We start from the raw sequence: 22,702 nt of genomic DNA, 5'->3' as shown, positions 1-22,702 counted from the left end.
AATAGACAAAGAGGCACTAAGCATTGTTTTCTGTGTAAATAAATTCAATCAGTATTTATGGGGCAGGAAGTTCACTCTTTGTACAGACCATAAACCACTATTAGCTATATTTGGTTCGAAAAAAGGGTTACCAGCATTTGCAGCTGGCAGACTACAACGCTACGCGTTATTTTTGTCAGGTTACGATTACGACATCAATTATGTTAAGTCACAAAATCATGGTAACGCGGACGGATTGTCTAGACTTCCGCTAAATTGTAATGACAGGGAAGAAAGTAATGTAAATATTGATTATTTAGGAACATATCTCCAATGTATATCAGAGTGCGATGTACCAATAGATTTTAATGATGTACGTAAGGAAACTCAAAAAGACAGTGAGTTAAACAGAATCCTTGGATATGTTTTGTACGGCTGGCCAATCAATTCGGACGTTAATCTAAGTGACTATGTCAAAAGGCAAGCTGAGCTAACAGTTGAACACGGAATACTAATGTGGGGCTATAGAGTAGTCATTCCAAGATCGTTAAGAGGGGCTTTATTAAAAGAATTACATAATGGACATCTAGGAGTTGTAAAAATGAAGTCGTTAGCCAGGTCGTATTTATGGTGGCCTTCTATTGATAAGGATATTGAGGCCGTGACTAACAGTTGCTCAGCGTGTCTTGCACAGCGGGAATCTCCTGTTAAAAGTAAACTTCATGTATGGGAATTTCCTCCCAATGTTTGGCAAAGAATCCATGTCGATTTCCTTGGACCATTAAAAGGACAAATATATTTAATTGTACTAGACGCACATAGTAAATGGATTGAGGTAGAACTTGTTAGTTCCACTTCAGCCAAACAGACCATTGACAAACTCAGGCCTATGTTTTGTAGATTTGGCTTACCAGAAATAATAGTTAGTGATAATGGTCCACCTTTTTGTTCTGAGGAATTTTCTAAATTTTTGAAACAGAATGGAATAAGACAAATCTTGACTCCACCTTACCATCCAGCTTCTAATGGCCAAGCTGAGAACGCGGTAAAATCAGTAAAGAAAAGATTAAAATGTGCAATCTTTGAAAATGAGGATGTAAATATAGCTTTAAGTAGATTTCTTATCTCTTATCGTAACACAGTCCATAGTACCACTTGTGAATCTCCCGCCAAACTTATGTTTAATCGACCATTAAGAACTAGGTTAGATTTAATCAGACCAAACATTCAGTCAACTGTTGCTCAAAAACAAGAGAAACAGGTCATAAATGCAAGGGGTACTCATACTAGACAATTAGCTATAGGACAATGTGTACTAGCTAGAGACTATAGAGGGAAGGATAAGTGGGTTGAATGTACGGTTGTTAGACGACTAGGGCCAGTTACATACATTGTACAACTAGAGACAGGCTCAACTTGGAAGCGACACATAGATCAGCTGGTAGGCTTGCAATCAGGCAGCAACATCAACACGGAACATAGCAGATACTACGATCCCGTGACGTCAACATCAGCTGTTACTACTTCCTGTGTATCGTCAGCACCGGTGTCGTCACCAGCCAGGCCGCCCCACCAGCACACCCAGCCTCAACAGCTGAGTTCTCCCACTACTACGCGGCACTCACCAACTACACGCCAGTCCGAGCGGCATAGTCCTATTGTTGCGAAACGCCATTCTTTACAACCCGATCAGCTGACTGCTACGTCACCTGTTACAACTAATACTAGGCGATATCCACAACGGGATAGGAATCCTCCAAAGAAAATGGATTTGTAATTGTTTGTTATGGTTTTATATTTACGCTTGTTTGCAATTCTATTGTGTTTATTTTCAGCAATGATGTTTCAATAATTTTGTGTTTATTTTCAGCACCGATGTTTACAATCTTAAATGTTGTTTTTTAACTCTGATGTTTTCAAATTGTGTTTTTATTTTCATTACTGATTTTTTCAATTTGTGTGTATACATTTTTCCATAAAAATGTTATACAAGCTATGTTCAAAAGTAAGGGCGGAGGAAATGTGGTGTATTAATTTAATTATAAAATGAATTATATATTTCTAATTCAGATTCAAATATTACAAGTATTAAATTTGCTAGCTCGATCCATGTACCGTTAGATATCGTACGATGTGACGTCATATGGCCTGATCGAATAAACTAACCCCATTGGTTGTTTCCATCACACCACCTTCCGTTCCCACTGCTACCTCGATCACCCGACACACTCTGTACAACAGTCATCGTCCTACCTTACCGGCTCCCGCACACCAATGCGGTTTTTCTTAACGTAAAATGTCTTAATTATTTCGAGTACCTGATCCTCCTTAGCTCGCATCCAGGTTCGGATGCGACACATAGTAGTTGAAGTTGATGCACGATAATGACAGTGGGAACATTCTTGCATCAGTACACTCCTTCTTCGTTGTTTGGGTGATTAGTTTGTTTATATGTTTTGTGTTCTGTTCAAAACGTTCCATTCTGATGAGCTGTTACCCTGACAAACCATAGGAATTATTGATTTTGCCTATTGTCATAATGTTTTCCCCACTTTCTATAGACACAAAAATCATTATCAGCGATTTTTAAGACTACTTCTAAAATATGCACCTTGGTGGCGTCCCTATCTCAACAATTGAATTGAATTGATATTGATTTAATTTTTAATAATGTGTTTGAAAGAAAAATATAGGTAAACTTAGGATAGTCAGGTCTCGAAATTTCGGGAAATTTTAAATCTCGTTCTACGAGATGAGATTCTATTTTGGTAAAGATTTTTTTCAAGACGAGATTTAACAAAAAAATTTTTTATTAAAAAATTAAAATTTTTTTTACCTGATACTTAACTAGTAATACTGTTGTTTTAGACTTATAAATTTTAATATTTTTCAAAGTTGAACTATATACCAACTGATATCTCCATATTTCCTATGCCGAAGAGTTATTTTTAATAAGTTAGGCCTTATTAATATATATAATACTTATGTTTTCATTAATGTTTTTTAATAAAAGATTTTTAATATTTTTGTCTATTATTATTATTTTTGTATTTAACCAGTGTCTGACATAAATCAGTAGGTATTTAAAAATATTTAATAAAAAAATCAGGTTAAAATGTGGAACGTGCATTAACCATTATGTATGAGAAGGGAAATCCCGTCTCGATCTCGTCTCAAAATTTTATGAAAAATATAAAAATCCCGTCGCGTCTCGTCTTGAACTAAAATCCAATCTCGTCCATCCCTAAACATATAGGATAAGTAAACTCTTTATACATCATTCATCGAACATATTTTATCAAGAAAGTATTCATGTATTTTTTCACAATGTATCCAGACAAATTTTACTCACCAAACAAGGTTTCATAATATTAAATATTTTTGGTTTACCTTCCAGTTCGCCGAACTCTGCGCAACGGATTGTCCGAAGAAGAACGAAAACATCTGGCTACGTTTATTAAGGGCTATTGAGTCTCAATCAGCAACGTCTGAATGTTTGTATATCTGTGATACTGGTGACCTTTGTTGTAATTTAATTTGTTTTACACTTTTGTGGGTTAAGCTAAAATCTTTTTAACTATTTTAACTATCTAAATATTTAGAGCAATTTGCATCAAGATTTTCTTCTCGTTTTATCCTAAAACATAGGTAGATCAGTAGTCGGATTACACAAAATACTTGATTCAAATTTTAATTCTGTAGGTCACATGTCTGCCTTACTGAACAAAATGTTTTAAGATTGTACAGTTGTTACTTTATGACTTTGTTTTATGAGTTATCGTTAATGTGATATGAGGTTATTTATGTTTGTGTTATGTAGCATAAGTGAACTATCAATAAGTTTAAGTCAAAAGTGATGTGATGGACTTTTATACATGTATATTGTATATATTTTCAAGTCTCATTGTGATGGGAGACTGATCAATATGGATATCTCAGGTTTGATATTTTCCATGAAAACTATTTGATGAAATCAAATAATAAAATGTGTTCGGTAGCCAACGTGGCAAAAAGATTTTTACTCGAGTGATGTTATCGACTAGTCGTAAATGTCTTAGGTTTGTCTGTTAATATCCAGATTATACTGTTTGAACAGTATTTAGAGGGGTACAGTACATTGTGTGATTTTTACTATTTTGTATTGCACTTTATAATCAAATCCTTGTTATTTTACTTGTTGAGCAATAATTTGCTCCTCCACGCAATCATCGCAATACTCATCTTTTTATACTATTTTCTAATGTGAACTATCATTATGTTGTTCAACTATTAAGATTAAAATTTAAAATTCTATTTGGATAAACAAAAAAGATTTTAACTTTTAAGTGTTTTATTTCGTTGCTATTGCTTTAGACAGTAAGTTTTAATAGAGGAATATTTTTTGTTTAAAAAGAAATTAAGTTTTCAGTTTTGATTTACAGTAGCTTTTAATTCAGACCATGTCTTATGGTCGATTTTTCTTGCAAACTTAAAAGTTTTTGAGATTTGCTTTACGATCCACAGCATTTACAAAATACCAGGATGTTCAAAACTATTTTATTCGTATTAGTTTTATCATTTCAACTTTATTTCCATCTCAATATAAAAAAGTTCCTGACTGATAAGCCTAACCAAATGTCTTCATGTAAGGTTTAGCCTAGGGTAAGTTTTCTTCTTTCAGGCATTATAATGTATAATGATTCCAGGATCAATAAAGATATTTTACAAAATAGATCTTGTTTTGTTGTAAAATTTCATTATACATAAGCGACTCCAATGAACTATCAAATTATGTCTAATTGCCTACACAACATAACATGGAATTTTTGGCTCTGTAATTCTGTGGTTGTACAGTTGAGTGTCTACCATCTGACCTTAACTGTGCACGGTAGGTTCGGGTAAGTGGAAAGTTGACTAACAAAGAAAATTCATTTTCAAATGTATTGTAAACATATATAAAATCATCAAATTATTAATTTACTTTTTTAAACCTATTCAAGGCTTTAAGATATTTTTGATTCAAACCATTATCACAAATAACCAAAATATCCTAAAAAGGGTATTCAATATTGTAACTGTAAAATAAAGCTCTACTTGACCTCTAAGCCAGAAGTAAAAGATATGAGGGTGTCAGAGAGGGATGCAGATGTGAGGAGTTCAAAACCTTTTGTTGTTGTGTTGATCTTTTGTGTTGTGTAATGTATTGTAAAAAGTCGACAGGAACCAGAATGTTCGCTTATTTATTATGATTTGACCTCTAAGAAGGTGCTGAAGATTGCTTGATTAAGCCGAAACAGCTGTACACTGAGTACAAAACTGGATTGCTTCAAGACGGTAAGTCTTGTATATTATTACATTTAAAAAGCAAATCCTGTTCAGCCAACTTCAAAGTATATATATAAGTTCAAAACCTGTTCATGCTACTCAACGCAGTGCACAAAACAATGAGAAAGTACAGTAAAGTGCTGATACCTAAAGCCTGACATGTATTTTCTGAGTATAGTTATGGGTAGCAACAGGTGTTTTCCAGATGTACCCGCCATAATGTACAGTCTTACCACACGGGTCTAATTTCATGGCACTAGATTGTGCACAGAGAGGGTCAAATAAAATGGAAGGTTAGATAGCCGAAGATCAGCTAATCAAGACTCAAAGCCCTATAGTATGCAGTTACGTCTTTGACATCAGCATGCACTGCATTAAGCCCGTGAAGTAGCCTAAGGGCTACTCTACTTCTAATGGCCACCAGCTCTAGCCTATAAACTGTTTTGCATCAGTAACTTTCATGTCCGCTTTAAAATGCTCGCTACCGATCGTCACATATATGCGGTCAATACCACGGACTGAGGTATACATTTTTATATCACACATAGACTAGGTGTCACTTGTTTAACAGTACATGCAGACCTTGGGCCAGTGATGCAGCAGAGTAAAAAGAAGTTTTACCAGCTACAGCTATCATATGAAGTCACTAATCATCATATCCACAGACCAAGTGACGCACATGTGTTGCAGACATCCCTGTAGAACACTGCAGAGAATTCAAGGCCTTCAAATTGACCGTTTCGAAGATATAAGCTTTTTTATTAACATGCAAACACCGACTCAATTAAGTGTCGTCAGTCTATTTTAATGTGACCAGCAATCGCATATATGTGACGGCAGTCTATGGATAGAAAGCAGCCATCGAATATGTACGTCACTGGTCCATATGAATGAAAAATTTAGCACTATTGCGGTAGCGAACTTGTTAAGTTAGTCTTACATAATCATAGGACTTCATTTTCTTTCTCGATGTTCAAAGTAAGGTTTTTTTTCTGGATGACTTTAAAACCACATAAGCTTAGATGATAAGGAAGGGTTTACTGTAGTTAAACCTTTTTACACTACTTACATAGTGTACAATTGTGTATTCATTATTCATGAACAGTGATGCTCTACAGTTTTACTTCTTGTAAGGCTATTATTCGTGAAGAATTTACCCTACAAGAAGACAGAGTGTGGTTTTCTACTTAAAATGGACAAGGAAACAATGTAAAAACAACAATACACCATAACAATCACAGTATTTGTTTATTTAACAGTGTACAATAATAAATTATACTTCTATAAACAAAATCAACATCAAAAAAGATAGAGCTGTTATATTACCATTGTGTGATAACAACAGGATGTCAGTTTAAGATATGACAGGGCTTAGATTGTACCTTACACACATCCTTAAAGGCTTTAATGCTCAATTCAATATAATTATGTATTTTAAACACATTCAATCCTTCAAATATAGTTAGACCTCAGAATGAATAACAAGTAATTAATAGGTAAGCACACAGATGTTATTGTCAATGGATTGTTTATTCATATTTTCTACAAATATGTTTTTCTCTTTGTTATTATGTAGGTAAAATAAAATGTATACAATCAAATTGTTGGATCATGGATTTATATATTTAGGTTACCAGTAATGCATATTTTATTTCTTGTGCCACTATTGTCCTACGACACTAGGCAAAAGCCTAGGATTGTTTTTCACTTTACTTCAGGCTAGACCTAGGGGATGCGGCATTATCACTTAGATAAAATCCATTGGTGATTTGGCGGGATTTGAACCCAGGACCTAAGGGACTGAAGTCCCACACTCTAACCACTAGACCAGCTTGCTCCCCCATGGTCTTAAACATAGAATGAATTAAGAATTTTGGGTATAAAATAACTTTAGGAGCTAAGGCAAGGCAATGTATTGCAATTTAACTGATAACTTAACTGAATGCTTATTATATGACAAATATTTAATTGACAACACATTATGTTTATATATCTTCCCAAGTTTTGTCTTTTGAAAAAAAAAGTTTTTTCAACCATTAATGTTTGATGCTTTAATAGCATATAATAACATTGCTGTCTAGACTGAATCTAGCTTGTATAATTTTTAAGGAATTATGTACACTAAGGAATTGAAAAAAATGAAGGAATTAAGTATAGTAACTGTCAGTAAAAATAGCTCCTTTAGGGAAATTTTATGGGAGTTGATTTTCTTTTGTATTTTGGTATGATGAACCCAAATTTGATTTTCACAAAAAAAATCCTAAAAATATCTTTAAAAATTATTATTCACCCCTCTTGGATTATTATTAGTAACTCTTGGATAAACCTTTTTTTCTTTCCTTGAATATCTATATGTGTATCTAAACATTTTTATAAATCTAATGTTTGCACCGCTGCAGCAAAAACAGCTGTTTTCAATATAGGCGTTGCAGGGCTAAAATCTTGACTCACTGAAAAAATCTAGTTTGCCTTAGCAGCAAGCAAACTTGCTTGGTTTTCTGGTATTCACACAAGCAAATTATGTGGTTATTTGTGCATGTTAATGCAACATGGATTGGTTTGATGTATTGAAATATGTCTCATCTTATTAGGGAGCATGTATCCAGTAGCTTTAATACACATCATCAGTAATTTACATAATTCAAGGTAATGGCTTACTTGCAGCTATTATTGCTACTACTAAAGACTGTCTGGTCCGGATTTTTTTTTAGTTTTTTATGTTGTAAATCTAAATGTTCGAAATACCTTAAAAATAAAACGGTAATATCTTGAACAATGGTAATTTGTTATTATACCTTAGGTATTATATTTGGGAGGTCACTCTTATACAGCGGGCTGCGGTGGTTATGTTAGGTTGGGTTATCATAAATAGAAATGTTGAGCAACCTTCACAACCACTCAAATGTCCTGCCAGTCATGGGAAACTAAGATGGCTGGTTAATTCATGGGACATGGGAATAAGGCCCCTTGTGCGGTATGGTGTTAAGTATTAGTGGTATTAGTTAATATAAATTCCACCAAAATTATTAATTTCTATTTCACTTAGGCCTATTAAGAACATTAGTTTTATTTCCAGCGTCACTATTCTAGTGGCAATATTTCTTTAATTAATAGTTCAGGTTGTGTCCAGTCATTTGATCAGTAATTTTTTATATTCATTCAAGGATAATAGTATTTCCATAGTTGAAATGGTTTAATTAATGTTAGCAATCATCTTAGCTGGCTCTTTGGGCCTGTGATTCGTGGTAAGCTGTGTCCTCTGGTTAAATTTAAGGGTTCAGCCATAGTTTCCAACATGAATGATTATGTCATAACAGCCAATCAATCGAACAAATCATCATCAGCTAACCGCTACAGACAGTATGACTCATCTGGTATTGTACGATTCATAACGAAAGGAGGAAAGTCCTATTAACATATTTATGATAACCGCCGCAGCTCGCTGTAAAATTAGTGGCCTCCGTGCAATACCAAAGTACCCGAACAACTTCTTGTCACTTTGGTACTTGAGAGAATACTTTTCATTGTAGGCATACCTTTTACCTGCCACACTCATGTCCCACTCACTTTACTCAATTTTTAGATACCTTTTCCTAGTTGGATCAAGACTACACTATTCTGATAGGAGCAATTGGTAGAGAATAATTAGCGTTAAGAAAAGTTAAAAAAGAAAAGAAATCAAAACAAGGTGTACAATGTGGATGAAGTAGTACTGTAAAACATGTGATTTTCTTATTTTATTTAATTTATTTATAATTTTAATTTATTTAAATTTTAGTTTGTTAACATGGTTTTATTTATTACTCTGTATGTCCCACAAACATACATGAGAGCAATAATCTTTTATCAATTCTGAGGTATCTTAGTTATTAATGCTGCTTCAAAAAACGACAACACGGACGACATGTCAAAAATGTAAGTAGTTGCAAGTTGAAACACACAGAAATCCAAGGCTGGTGGATCGTCTTGCACTGCTGTGTGCTATGGAATGGACCTCTTTCTAACTGATTTCGGGCATGGCTTGACACATGTGTTACTTTAATCCATCTGCCATCAAGGCATGGGCTTAACACACACAAAAACGCACAAGTGTGGACAATACCTATTAAGATTTTAAAATCCTTAACTATGGCAAAATGTTAAACATCAATAACGATTCAGTATTGGTAGTTTGTATTGGCACTTGTGAAGAATATTCTGTTTTTTTTAGGTCTATGAACATTGAACAATATATGCCACTGACAAGACAAGTAATTTCAAATCATTTTCACACAGATAGCTACCAAAGAATTCACAAGTTCTTCTGCTACACAGCCAAATTACCCAACACTGTTTTCAGTTCAGAGTTTGCCAGGCTGAATGAAAACTTAACAAATTATGTTGACTGTAGTGATGCCACGATTTATGAATGGTAATAAATAACCTTTTTGTGAGATAAGAACTTAAAAGATTAGTTTGAATTATTGGCCATTAAATTTGCAGTAGACTCTTTTCTTAAAATTATAAGCACAGATATCTACAGCAACGATAGATAGATCCATAAAAAATGCTGCTGAAGAATGGTTTTTTTTTTTTATATTTAGTTGCTTTGTTGTAATCAAACATCAATAACCATCATATTTGCTGCACTATTTTAAATAATGACAATACACAACATCCACATTAAACATGGGGAAAGGTTGGTTAAACAATTGTGTATTCATTCTTTTACAAGAGTAATTTCATGAACAACCCATATCACCTTAGGTCTTCCGATATAGTAAGACTTTAGAAGACCTTCAATGATACTAAGCCCTGCGGTTGTAAGTGTGTCATATTGACAGGTTCTAAGGCACATAGCTATTGAATTAAGCAGTACAGCCAATAACGCAACGATATACGACTACAATGCATAGGCCGACCAATCACAAGCGTCCACAAGCAATCCACCTAGAGCTAGACACAGAACAACTGAATCCAGAAGAAGAACACTAATATTCATTATCCGTTTCCTACAAAAGATTCATATCGATTATCTAAAAGAGTATATTTTATTTCATTTTCCATCTAAATTCCAAACCTCTATTGGGGAACTACATCTAGCAAATAATTCAGCGGCGAACATCGTCTAAGATAGTACTCAAAGTGAATGAACACATTCCAAATACAACCTCGTGACTGAAACATGAAAAATTACGGCGTCTAACAATGTTTCGTTGGCAATAAAATAACGATCAAAAAAATATTGAAAAACAAAATTATTTTATTTGTGGCTTACAGATAAATGCTTATATAACTGATAACAATGCAAGGTAACATTTCATTAGTTATCCGACTGTTAACAGCAATCGTATAGTTTATAACAGTAACAGTATTGAAGGCGAACCATACAATGCGTACTAGAGCCACTCACGCCCTTTCATTTGATAAAACAAAACAATCAACATACTTCTTACTTAAATAACTGTTAGAGTACAATAAAATTGCTTGGCTAAACTAATTATTTACATAACAAAACAAATAATACAATATGTAGTTGTCTACTCAATATTCTTTTAAGCTGCCTAAGGCCTTTGATTTGTAAGAGTTCATTTATATTTTCTTCAATTCACTCTATAACAAGCGGTATTTCCCTACAGTAAGTTCCTTACATGGTGACTTCTTGCAAAGCAAATAGTTGTGAATTCTTTAGCCTTTAATTTATACAAAGAACTCACCTACATGTTTCAAAGTAAAGCAAAACAATTAAACTGAAACACAATATTTAGACTGACAACAGTAATACAGCAAAAGCCAAAAAAATGCAAATTTCTTCAACAACATAACTAAACAATTTTAATATGATCAATTACACACAAAAAATGATATACATTAACAAAAAATATTACCTACATATTATTAAAAGTAAAGAGACTGTTGTCTTACAGTTCTCCAACCAAACAAAGGGAACTTCTTATTTTCAACATTGCACATAAAGAGGCTTAAAGTTTAGTTTAAGTTAAATGTCTTCTAGCTTTAGCTTGATCAACAAGTCCCACAAGCAATGTCTTTTCATATTTGGAAATGAGCTTGTAAGGTATTCTAAGCCTAACGACTTAGTCTGAATTTATATGTCAATAGTGCAATTACGATTTTTCACTCAGTGATGTTTGTTTGAATATCTTAGGTTGTTTCTCTAAATCAAAATTTGTCTATATTTTAACTAAATATGAATTAACAAAACCGTTTGCTGGCAGCTTTCTCAAACATAATAGAAATTTACAAATGTTTAACCAATTGTCTTAACATGTAAATACGTCTAAGGAAAAGGCACAACATATTGAAATTTTAACAGATGTTAAAGTCAAAGAGACCAAGTTGTACAATATCCCAGCAATCATCATTAACTCACTCCTCCAAAGCACCATTCATAACAGTGGCCAAAATAGGTTAGAGTAAGCATCGGTAGGAGGCTTTATAAATTGTTGTGTACCTCTTAAGGTAAACTCCATTTTAATACAATTTTGATTGACAGGTAACACGAGAAAAAGTTAAGCTTTAAAAATATCCATGAATTATTGCCCTGTATTTTGGTTACAAATATTTAATACAGTTAACCATTTAATCTTCCAATCAAAATAGATATTACATTTTTAAAGTGTCAGACTTACTTCTCCATAACCGTACGAAAAACCAATTTTATGAAAACCAATTTGAATCTCAATACAAACAGATATTAAAACCGATGGTAAACAAGGCCGCACTCAAACAATGAAAACAAGACCTTCAATGAAACAGAACAGAATTGGCACAAAGATTCAGTCTTGTTATGTTTTGTTCTGTTACGTTTTTAAAACATCAACCAACATCAGATTCGTAAAACTAGATCGATTAATTACAAGATAAATAAGAAACAAAGGAATCAGAAAGCAAGGTATAAAATCAACCAGTTCATTGGATAATACAACACACGCCACAAGGAAATGGTCCTGTGTGACGGATGTGCATTGCAGTCTTGTATACGGAAGGAACGCCCTCGTCCCCGCCGAGGCGGTAGTACTTGTCTACCGAGCGTGCAGGGTCGCACATGTCACGTGTGTGGCTGTGGTCCCACAAGTCCCACTCTCCTGCACTCGACAGGCTGTCGAAATCGTTAGCAACCCTTTGCCCCGCATCACTATGAGATGACACAGGGAAAGGGTTGCCTCGCACGTTTTTTTGACCGGTCAATTCCTCCTCCTCGACCTCGATTCCTTCGTCACTGTCCGACTCATCTTCTGACGCCGGGCAAGTCAGCGGAGAACTCTCGTGACTGTTGAGCCACCGTGTCACTGCCTCTGTTAATGTCAATGTATTTTTCAGTCTGACCCGAGCCGCTTCCTCTTGGCCTTCTTTGATGGCTTCCTCCACAACTCTTGTGGCAGTCTTGTCTGCTGCACGACATAAGGATTTCTTTCTCCTTGGAGGTGGTACTGGAGCTAACGAATCACAATTTGAGGATAATCTCATGAGCGAATCATTAACTACTGCAATTGTTGCATCCAAAGTCTCATAGGTATTATTGAAGTTAATCCCTCCAAGAACTCCTTTGACCTTTTCACCGTCTTCAGTTACTGCTCTTTCATGGCAGTTTTCTTCGTTCTGGGCTGTTTCTGTATCAACTGTACTAAATTTCGCCTGCTGGAAAACAAAACTGATCACAAACTCTTTCACACTTTCCTCTTCAAAAATTGGCTCTTCGTACTCTTGTTCATTGAAAGTAACAATATTCAGATCTTTCTCTTGAGCAGTAGTTTCAATATAAACCTCTTGAGCAACTTCTTCATCTACTTCGGGCACCCCATCACTTCCTGAGTCAGCCTCTTCTCCACTAATAGATCTTGGCTTCACAAAAACGTGTTCAACAGGATTTTCCAACTCAGACTCGTTGTCAAATACCTCAATTTCAAATGTCTTACTAGACATTATTGGTTCTGAATCTGTCTGCATTTCACATAACGCTTCCTCATAATCTCTAATACTCTTTTCAACTTGCTCAGTGAGATCATCAATTGGACTTACAGGTACTGGTTCAATAAGTAGGGGAATCATATTTTCTTCATTGCCTAGACATGGAGAAACTTCAACATCATCCTTAATCTCTTCTATCACTGTAACTTCTTGCAACAAGCTGATTGGTTGGCTGCTGAGCATCTCCTCCTCAGTTGCATCATTTGGAACTTCCTGCTCACTCAGTAACAGATCTTTAGCAGCACTTGGAGATGATAGGCAACTTAAGGTAGACTCTTGTGATGAGAACTCTGGTGCAGCAGCACAGAGGTTGGGAGTGACATCGTCGTCTGCTGCTGACAGTTCCTCCACTACTGGGACCTCGGCGTCCAGTGTCGGTGTCGCTGCCTCACAGTCGTCCACACTTTGACCACTCAGTGGTGAGTATAGGTGTTGGTGTTGTTGGTGTTCTAGGGGGGGAGAGTTTGACCCACTGTTGGTGTTGATGCCTGAGTCAGAGTTTGGTCCGACGCCTGCATCACTGCTTGCACCTGATTGGCTGGTCTCGGACTGGCAGCCTGTCATGTCACAAGTCATCGGCTCCTCACAACAGCTGCTCTCTGACCCATCATCTGTTACCTGTGATGAAAAATTACACCATCAGTAAACCATCTTCATTATTCTACTTTCATACTTTGACTTAGATTTGGTAAAGTTAAAATTAATATTACTAAAACACTCAAGAAAAGTGTAAAGGAAGCATTTTGCCAATCTTGATGTTCTTACAATGGCTATTAGTGTAATTAAAATTCCTTTTAAATATAAGGCTAATGGACACTGCACAGTGAATGTGAAATGAACTATTATTAAAGTTTACTATTGCTTTTCCCTTATAATATTGTTTTTCATTAATATTAGATTTCAAATAGATTGTAAACAAACAAACAAACATGTTATTTTCAAACAAACCCATTGAGAAAGATTTCTCGTGTCACTCTAGAATCCACTTACAAAAATCTTACAGTGACTTCATAATAAGATATCCGATTTAAGGCCCGTTTTGCCAGAAGCGTCTGGTGCGTCCGACGCTCAGCGATGATCGCTTGAGCGATAATCGCTCAGCGTCTATCGCTCGGGCCTATTTTGCCAGAAGCGTCTGTTCCTTGCGATTATTTGATCAGTAAGTGGTTTACATTGGTGGCAAAAAGAGTGTTTCTGAAAATGACCTGTAAAAAGCAATTAGTAAAGTATTTGTTAGCTGAGGAATTAGACGACGATGAGATATTAGAAATGTTGTGCAAACCTAGGGAAGAAGTGCGTACTATGTTTTTAAAGAGGCCTGAAGAGGGATATTTTAAATTGTTAATTGAAAATCAATTAACAATTGACTTAACAATCGTGTACTGAAATGGCTTCAATCGGGTTTTCATCTTCTTCACTATTGAATCCCCACTTTGTTTGTGACATGTCACTAAACTTGAAAACACAACTTATTTAAGGAAACAAAAGTTAAGTCAACAACTAAACACGTGCTTATTCCAGTAATAATCGCTAGCGACTGCGTCTCCGTCTGCTCCAGGAGCAGTGGTCCGCGTCAGACGCTTGCGTCTCAGTTACAGACGCTGGCGGCTGTAGCGATAGACGCTTCTGGCAAAATAGACTAACCTAAAACAATGCAAAGCAGTGGGCAGCGATTGACGCGGAGCGATAGACGCTGAGCGTCAGACGCACGAGACGCTTCTGGCAAAACGGGCCTTTAGACGTATGAATCAGAAAGATATCTGGGAAAAATTGTTTGTGTTACATAAACGAGTCTCCAAACGATTTAATTTAAAAAATTCTCTCTTCGTACACTCACCCCTCCTCGCCTCCTTCTCCTTCGTTTCTTCCGCCTCTTGCTCACTCCAGTCGTCATGTCCTGAGGCATTGGAGCAGCTTGAGGCATCATGCCTTGGACTGTCATACCTATAGAGACAATAAGAGCCTGATATTACGGTACTTAATAGTTTACAGTTGCATAGAAATACAAGAGTCTCTTAAACTAATTGGTTTCATACAAGGCACTGAAACAATCAGGGTAAATTTGACACCACACTTTATAAATACTCATACAAATGAGTGAGATTGAAAAATAATTCAGTAGTTTTTACTTTGTTAGGCACATATTTAAAGTTGGATACACAATGGATAGTGATAATAGTGTCGCACAATTAAAAAAGGCTAGTGTAACAAAAAAGCCCTTTGCTTAAGAGCAGTTATCAATGTTCCCAAGAAATATAGTTTGCTTACAGTAAAATATTAACAAAATACTTTTCTTCAAAAAATACTTTCTGTTTTCTGAGTTAAACTTTTAAGAGCAAAATTATTTACTGAATGTAATTCAAAATGGATTTTCCAAACAGAAATACAATCTTAACCTTCAAATAGTATCAATGCATAAAGATACACAATTTTGAAAATTGGTCATAAAAAACCTAAAATACTTTAACCTTTAGATGAACAAGTAGACACAGCCTTAGGCGCAGTTTCAGTTTATTCTCAATTACGATGAATTCCTTTGCCTCGGTTTATTTACGATCACAGTGAGCCACGGTTGACAGCCCTGTCAGACAGATGAGGCCTTGGCTTCCTCTCACAACCTGAGCCTTTGGTACTATTTCCAGACAAGAGGTGTCATTTTATGACAAGGCCCAAGCTTCTAATGAACTTCCTGCTTATGAGTAATATTCGGCCAGACATGTTTTCACTTCTTTTCCTTGCCAAAAACAACAGCTTCTATTTTGTTCAGTGATCCCCATTATAGTGTGAACTTCTTTGTAAAACCTGCATTAATCTTACTGATGGGTTTTTTGTGAGCAGTTTGAGGGGTAGAATTAGACTCCCTTAAACCGCCTAAATTTTATGAACTAAACTCTGTTCAAACAGCCGTGGCACCTGACGGATTAGGACACCCCATGGAAACCCTTGGGGCCTCCTAATCCCTCAGGTGCCACGGCTGTTTGAACACACTATAGTATAGCAAAAAATCAACATTAAAATACATCATATAGAATAGTTGCAATTGATTACATTAAATAAACACAAAGAATAGTTCTTATCGGGACATATCTTTCATTGTTTTTCTCAAAGAAATATCTGAAAACTATTAAATTTTCCAAATAGTGCATTGCAATCCATCTATCTTATACAATTAGATTTTGCCTTACAAAGTAACATGTCTGAAACAAGATATTCAAAATAAATAAGCCACTGAGCTAACCACATCAGCTTCAATGTCTGGTATTGTGCCAACAATGTGCAGTCTGCAAGAGATGATGAAACTGACAGAGCAATGCACTGAAGCACTGTCAGACTTGGCTAGGGGTACATGTTACCTAGCCTGCATGTTACGTCTCAGTAGGATCTATTATTAGCAACAGCCATTACTTGTAAAGTGTTTAGAGGAAATAAGAAAAAACCTCAGCTAAAATTAGGTTCTACATTAAATATATACTTTACCATTCATGTTGTATATAGGAGGACCGAACATGTATCCAGGGTAGACATAGTGATGACCTGGTGGAGGATACATGGCAGCTGCTGCCTCATCTACAGGCTCCTGGGGACTGCCTGGAGGTCCTGTAGACTCCGAGCTCTGGGCACTGCAGTTCTGCAGACACACAAAACCGGTTACATCACAGCCAGGGTAGACATAGTGGTGACCTGGTGGAGGATACATGGCAGCTGCTGCCTCATCTACAGGCTCCTGGGGACTGCCTGGAGGTCCTGTAGACTCTGAGATCTGGGCACTGCAGTTCTGTAGACACACAAAACCGGTTACATCACAGCCAGGGTAGACATAGTGATGACCTGGTGGAGGATACATGGCAGCTGCTGCCTCATCTACATGCTCCTGGGGACTGCCAGGAGGTCCTGTAGACTCTGAGCTCTGGGCACTGCAGTGCTGTAGACACACAAAACCTACTATAGTCAGGGATATTTTTGTTAGTTTTGCCACTTAAGTCTGTTGCCACTTGTATGTCCTCAATTTAAATAAAGTTGATCAAATATTGGCTATAAGCATGGAATATGTGACATTTAGTGAGCTACATGTGCTAATCTTTGCAGATGTCTGAGCAGCTCACACATACACTTTTCTAACAGTCCTTTTGTTGCGAGAATAGTGGTTATTTATTCAAAATGGAGTGGGAAAATGATGAGCATTGTCGTTCACCAAATGACAAGTAGACAAACAAACATAAATCCTCACTAATCATGATTGGGGTAGTAGCTGCTCGATGTTCAATAAATCTGCTTGTGCAGACCTGCCTGTGAAGAAGTAAATGTATGTAAACAAGTAAACAGGCAGCAAAAACAATGTGATTGATACAGTTCCAAAGCAAATTCATTTGTTTGTTACAAAAATATGAATGTTACATCACAGCCAGGATAGACAAAGTAATTGTCACCTGGTACATGGTATGCAGCTGCTACTTAACAAATTGTGAGGGACCTAAACATCTTACAGAAAAATAACTACATAGAGTTACCTGGGAATCAGTGGAGTACCGCTTGCGCCGGTTATAGGAGTAGCACCATGGCGCGGCAGCAGCAGGGTTGAACCACTCTACTGGCTGTAGGGGAACCGGTTGGCACGGTAAGGCGGCCAGGACAGGGGGAGCTCCAGGGTACGGCGCAGGGGGACCTACAACGACCGTCACTGTGCCAGTGTAGGGGTCGTAGGTCTCAAATGTGTTACCTGTTCACAACAAACAACTTTAATACACTTGCATGAGAAAACGTATGAGGTCTGATGTGCATCAGCCACTTGGGTTTTTCCTCTCCTCTGATAAACCACTAGAAACTTAACTTAACTAGAATCCTCAGCCCTTACTGACGATAGATTTTTATATTTTTAATAGGCATTGATTTGAATATGAAAATTTTAAATTTTTAGAGGCACTAACACTTTTTATTTTTTTGCTTTTGTCTACCAGGCTAAAAGTGGGCTAAGGAAAATTTCATATTCAGTTGTTTTTTGTTTGAAATTTGACGTTGCCTTCTTGAGATAAAAATCATTTCTTCTGGAGAAAGTTGAAGTAGCAGCAGACTTACCATTGACATAGTAGACACCATTGGGGTCCAGGTAGCCTGCTGGGGCAGGGTATGCGTACTGAGCTTCTTCACTCACATACGACTCGGTCTCAACAGAATCTGCATCACAATGTCAACATTGATATAACTTATACATCTCATTCCCATGTAGCCAGTTTTAGAATGAAAATAAACGTAGTTGAACTGACTCACCGAAATAACTGGTGTTGAACATTAACTACAGATTTCTGTTGAATTAAACAATTTTTTAACCAAGCAAACTGAAAGAATGACTTACTATAAAGTATATCATATTTTGCACTACATACACTATCAAAGTATCAAAAAATAATAGTGTAAAAATCATTTTGAGAGTATCACACTCCGTGAGAGGCTCATTAAAAGTTTTTCTATTTGATTTGTTTTATGGCCGTAGCTTATTCACATAGATGTAATGTCTACTTCAGAATCCATGCTCTAACCAAATTGACGAAATTGTAAACTACATAATGAAGGTGTTATCAATGATCAGTGAGACTGTATCTATGGTATGTAGTTGTATCCTCACCTCCACTATGGACTTCTTGGGTCTCGCAAGGCGAGGGGTTGGGAGGAGTTCGTTTACGGCCCAAGTAGCCTTTCTTGAACAGCACATCCTGTCTCGGCGTCGTTATCTTCGTGTACTCGTCTGAAACAGATACAAATTAATGTTATCATAACCCAACAAGCGCCCACTCTTGGTATGTTCCATACATATATCTTTGGTTTTTATTATACTGTATATAGGTACGTGTGATATTGACACAGTGTTTGAAACATGCAGTGTTACCTACGTAAATATCCTTGACAGTTATTAGGTGTCCCGAGACCAACATTTTTGGGGGGCACGCACAACATATCAGCACTATAAAGTTTAAAAATAAGCTAAAACATTGTATTTTTAATAGAAATTCCTGAAAGTTGGTGGCGCTCCCCCTCCTACAGTGCCTATGGTGACAGTCAAGTGTTACCCTTTCAGAAGTTTTCCTGGCTGAAATTTAAAACTTGTAGACGATAGTGTTCAAAATGTCCTATAATACTCGGATGCGGGGTTTGCACGAATGAATACTGAAAGATTAAACACGACTTAAGTCCAACAACAATTTTTTTTCATAATAAAATTAAAATTTCAAAGTAGTTCTTTTATTTAGGCACTCCACGACTAATTAGTGGACCATTATTTTAGTACTATTTTCGGACCGACTATGATGTTAGTAAAATAACAATTCTAAACATTATTGGTTTTGAAAAATCTGTCACGTGTTAAAACTAAGGTATTGTAAACTGGGCTTAGCACTATATCCGTTTAGACCAACCAGTTTATAGTACGTGATTATATAGTTGTATTTCTAATAATGTTCATTTTAGTGATGGTTTTCTTAATGCGGCATATTTGTAGTTCCCATGTGGTTCGCGGGATTCCAGTCCCAACTATTTCGGATTATTATATTTTAATATTTTGTTTTTCGTCTTATATAAAAAACGTGTGATGAAATGGTGGGGTACATGTTAACTGACAATAGTAAAACCATTGATATCCTACTCGTTCCTTAACAACAAAAGCCATTTGAAAGACTGCAATGCGTTTGTTGATTTGATCAAACAAAAAATACAATATGGAAAAATTTTTTTTTTTTTTCTAAAATACAAATATGTATTTACGTACACTAAATTACATAGTAACAAACGTCGACCAGACTAGAAACATTGCGTGAGATCAAATGGAACTGTCTCTGTGACGTCACAGTTTCGTGACGCAGGTATAGGTTTGCTCAATACAATACAAGGGAAGCTCTGTGCCTGGTTAAACGGTAACAGACGGCGGGTCAGCGGTGAACAACGTAGTCGATATTGAGACATGTTTAATCTGATTATAACAGACATTAAGTATCACATCGTACATTGAAATATGTCAGCTGTAATACAGTAATACAGTACGTCTTTAGATTAATTAGCACCAGTAGAACATCGCAATGCATGTCAACCGTGTACTAAAAAGTATTCAAATATAGACATTATCAAAAATCTAAGAGAAAGCATTACTCAACTGTTAGTTATTTTGTCAATTTGTCCATTTGTTTACTTCAGTATCAATAACTCAAAAATCAACCACCAATTAATATTAACGTATGAATACTAACTTTGTGATAGATAATATAGCTTCACTGCAAGTCACATAAACATATTTTGCTGACGTTAGGCGAGTAAGTTAAACATAGTGCATTGTATCACTGGGACAATGCAAGGTTGCAACATTTAGGATGAGGAAAGTATCAGATGAAGCAGTCAATTGCGCATCTTATAGTAATAACATTTATGGCATGGAGCAAGAAACGTCTATAGTTACTTCATACAGGGGAACAAAAGCTGCAAGTCACATTTGACGATTCTAACTTCGTGCACTTTAGTAGCCAGCTCAAACCGCACAAAACAAGTTTGCAAACGATTGGAACTGGAGTGCCCAGAATAATGGACGGAGTGGGAATGAATGAACAGACCAATGAATGGAACTGGAGACTTGCTTGAATGAAACCTGAGTGAACATAGACACTCAGAACACTTTCAGATTGATAATTGCGTTGAGCTAATAATCTTTAAATCGTATCATGAAACAAACAACTTTTACTTATGGAATCACACACATATCTATAAATAAAAACAGCTGCTAGTGTCCGCTAGTACCATAGATAAAAGGAGTAGTTTTATCTATGCTAGTACTTAATGAATATAACTTTATAATTTACTTTATAACCAACTGGTAAAAATTATGTAGTTTGAGATCTATTGATATTTCAAAATATTTCTACGATCGGGAGACCTCGGGCATAGCTTAAGATTGGCTTTAAACAACCGAGTCCAAAACATTATCTAAAATCAGCTAAAAACTGAAACACCAAAACAAAACATTTTAAATTCGCCTGACGGTTTACGTGAGGTAAATTTAAGGTATGTGAAGAGTGAACTCGACTTGACAGTTAAGGTTTATTGCGGAGGCAACGCGCTCCCAGATGATGCGGTCTGGAGGATATTTATAGGCATGCACTGTGGATGCGATACTCCCCAGTGTGGATTAACGTCCGCACGGTTGAGTACTACGACTATCCGCAGTAATATCCTAATAATTAGACCAATTCGTAATTACCAAGGCAAAAATGTGGTTCGGATTCCACTATATAAACTGTAGGTCCCCTAGTTTGCATTAGCTGTATGGGCTAAGGAATGTCGGCCTTAGTCACTAACAAGACTACAAGATCGCGCCACTCATCCTTCACTCATCTCCATTCATACTTGGCTTAAAATGCCTACTTTGTATGGTCGCCATTTCATTAGAACAGTATTAACAGAACAGATTAAAGTTGATAATAAAGGCTTCCTCAAACATTCACTATACTGTACTGCCATTACTGTGCACGTTTAAACAGATGACGATGGAACTCATGGAGCTGAAGATACAAGAATAGGTATTATTGATGACGCATCCAACTAAATTTTGAAACTCAACTGCTTACCATATTTCATCACATTGAATTTTTATCATTCAAGTTTATCATACAGATATGGAACAGAACGAGTTGGTTTTTCTAGCGATCTAGTGAACTACTATACCTTTGCTCAAATTATTTTTTTAATTATTTGAGTTAAGACTACGATACATCACTTCACTAAAAAAATAGATCATCTGACAAGTTTGTCTATGGACTTTTTAATTTAAACTAAGAATTTAAGGCTTCACCTTGACTATTATAAGTGCATTGCTGTAAAGGAAGCATTCCAATGTTTTAGATTTTTTTTATTTAATCACAAGAGCAAAAACAATTTACTCATCGCTGTTTTTTCTTCTAAATTGTTAAACACAAACTTTTCATTCATATCCAATTGTAAGGGCGACTTATGAACGCATCACCTACCATAGAACGAACAGCGCTAGAGATGAGATACAACACAAACTGTAGAAAACTCTTTGAGAGATATTTTGATCTCCTTAAAGGCCGAAAAATAAAACCTGTTACAGCTGATCTTTATAACTATTTGGCATGCCTAGTTACCTTCATATCCATCCACAAGGCCCGTGTTACAGTAGCTTCCAGGCTTCCACATTACTGTACTAGACTTTTCAATGCATCCATGCACCCACATACAGAATCTAGCATCTTGCATCTCGCATCTACCATTTTACAATACTCCAACCCGGTTGTGAATTTAAGAAACATCACAAGCCAAAATATGTTTCAGAGACGAGGTTAAGTTGGTTAAGTTTGTTAAGTAAAATAAAACCACCGCCATTACGGCCCATCCCCTAATGCACCAACTTAAGACTCGAGACTCAAAACGAAAACCGTGTAGGTAACTTAAACTTGAA

At 36.1% G+C, this 22,702-nt stretch overlaps 2 protein-coding genes across 7 annotated transcripts in view; one reads left to right on the top strand and one right to left on the bottom strand.

Annotated features, from left to right (window-relative positions):
- LOC128995935 (FH1/FH2 domain-containing protein 3) overlaps positions 1 to 4,690 on the top strand; it is a 70,055-nt gene extending 65,365 nt beyond the window's left edge. For all 5 annotated transcript variants that reach the window (XM_054420998.1, XM_054420999.1, XM_054420995.1 and 2 more), the window contains one exon: positions 3,377 to 4,690. In XM_054420998.1, the coding sequence (XP_054276973.1) occupies positions 3,377 to 3,450 (74 nt within the window). In that variant the 3' untranslated portion in view covers positions 3,451 to 4,690. The remainder of the gene's footprint in view (positions 1 to 3,376) is intronic.
- Positions 4,691 to 10,505: 5,815 nt separating this feature from the next.
- LOC128995868 (uncharacterized) overlaps positions 10,506 to 22,702 on the bottom strand; it is a 97,450-nt gene continuing 85,253 nt past the window's right edge. For both annotated transcript variants that reach the window (XM_054420894.1, XM_054420892.1), the window contains exons 3-8: positions 18,872 to 18,991; positions 18,325 to 18,423; positions 17,760 to 17,968; positions 16,729 to 16,879; positions 15,089 to 15,195; positions 10,506 to 13,869 (exon numbers count right to left, since the gene is read on the bottom strand). In XM_054420894.1, coding sequence (XP_054276869.1) covers positions 12,193 to 13,869; positions 15,089 to 15,195; positions 16,729 to 16,879; positions 17,760 to 17,968; positions 18,325 to 18,423; positions 18,872 to 18,991 — 2,363 coding nt within the window. In that variant the 3' untranslated portion in view covers positions 10,506 to 12,192. The remainder of the gene's footprint in view (positions 13,870 to 15,088; positions 15,196 to 16,728; positions 16,880 to 17,759; positions 17,969 to 18,324; positions 18,424 to 18,871; positions 18,992 to 22,702) is intronic.

This window comes from Macrosteles quadrilineatus, unplaced genomic scaffold (genome assembly GCF_028750875.1).
Source record: "Macrosteles quadrilineatus isolate MER2022 unplaced genomic scaffold, UCM_ALF_1.0 Scaffold_5__1_contigs__length_97177068, whole genome shotgun sequence".
NCBI classification, from domain to species: Eukaryota; Metazoa; Arthropoda; class Insecta; order Hemiptera; family Cicadellidae; genus Macrosteles; species Macrosteles quadrilineatus.
The sequence above is the reverse complement of the archived record's forward strand: the minus strand, read 5'-3'. Positions and strand labels throughout refer to the sequence as shown.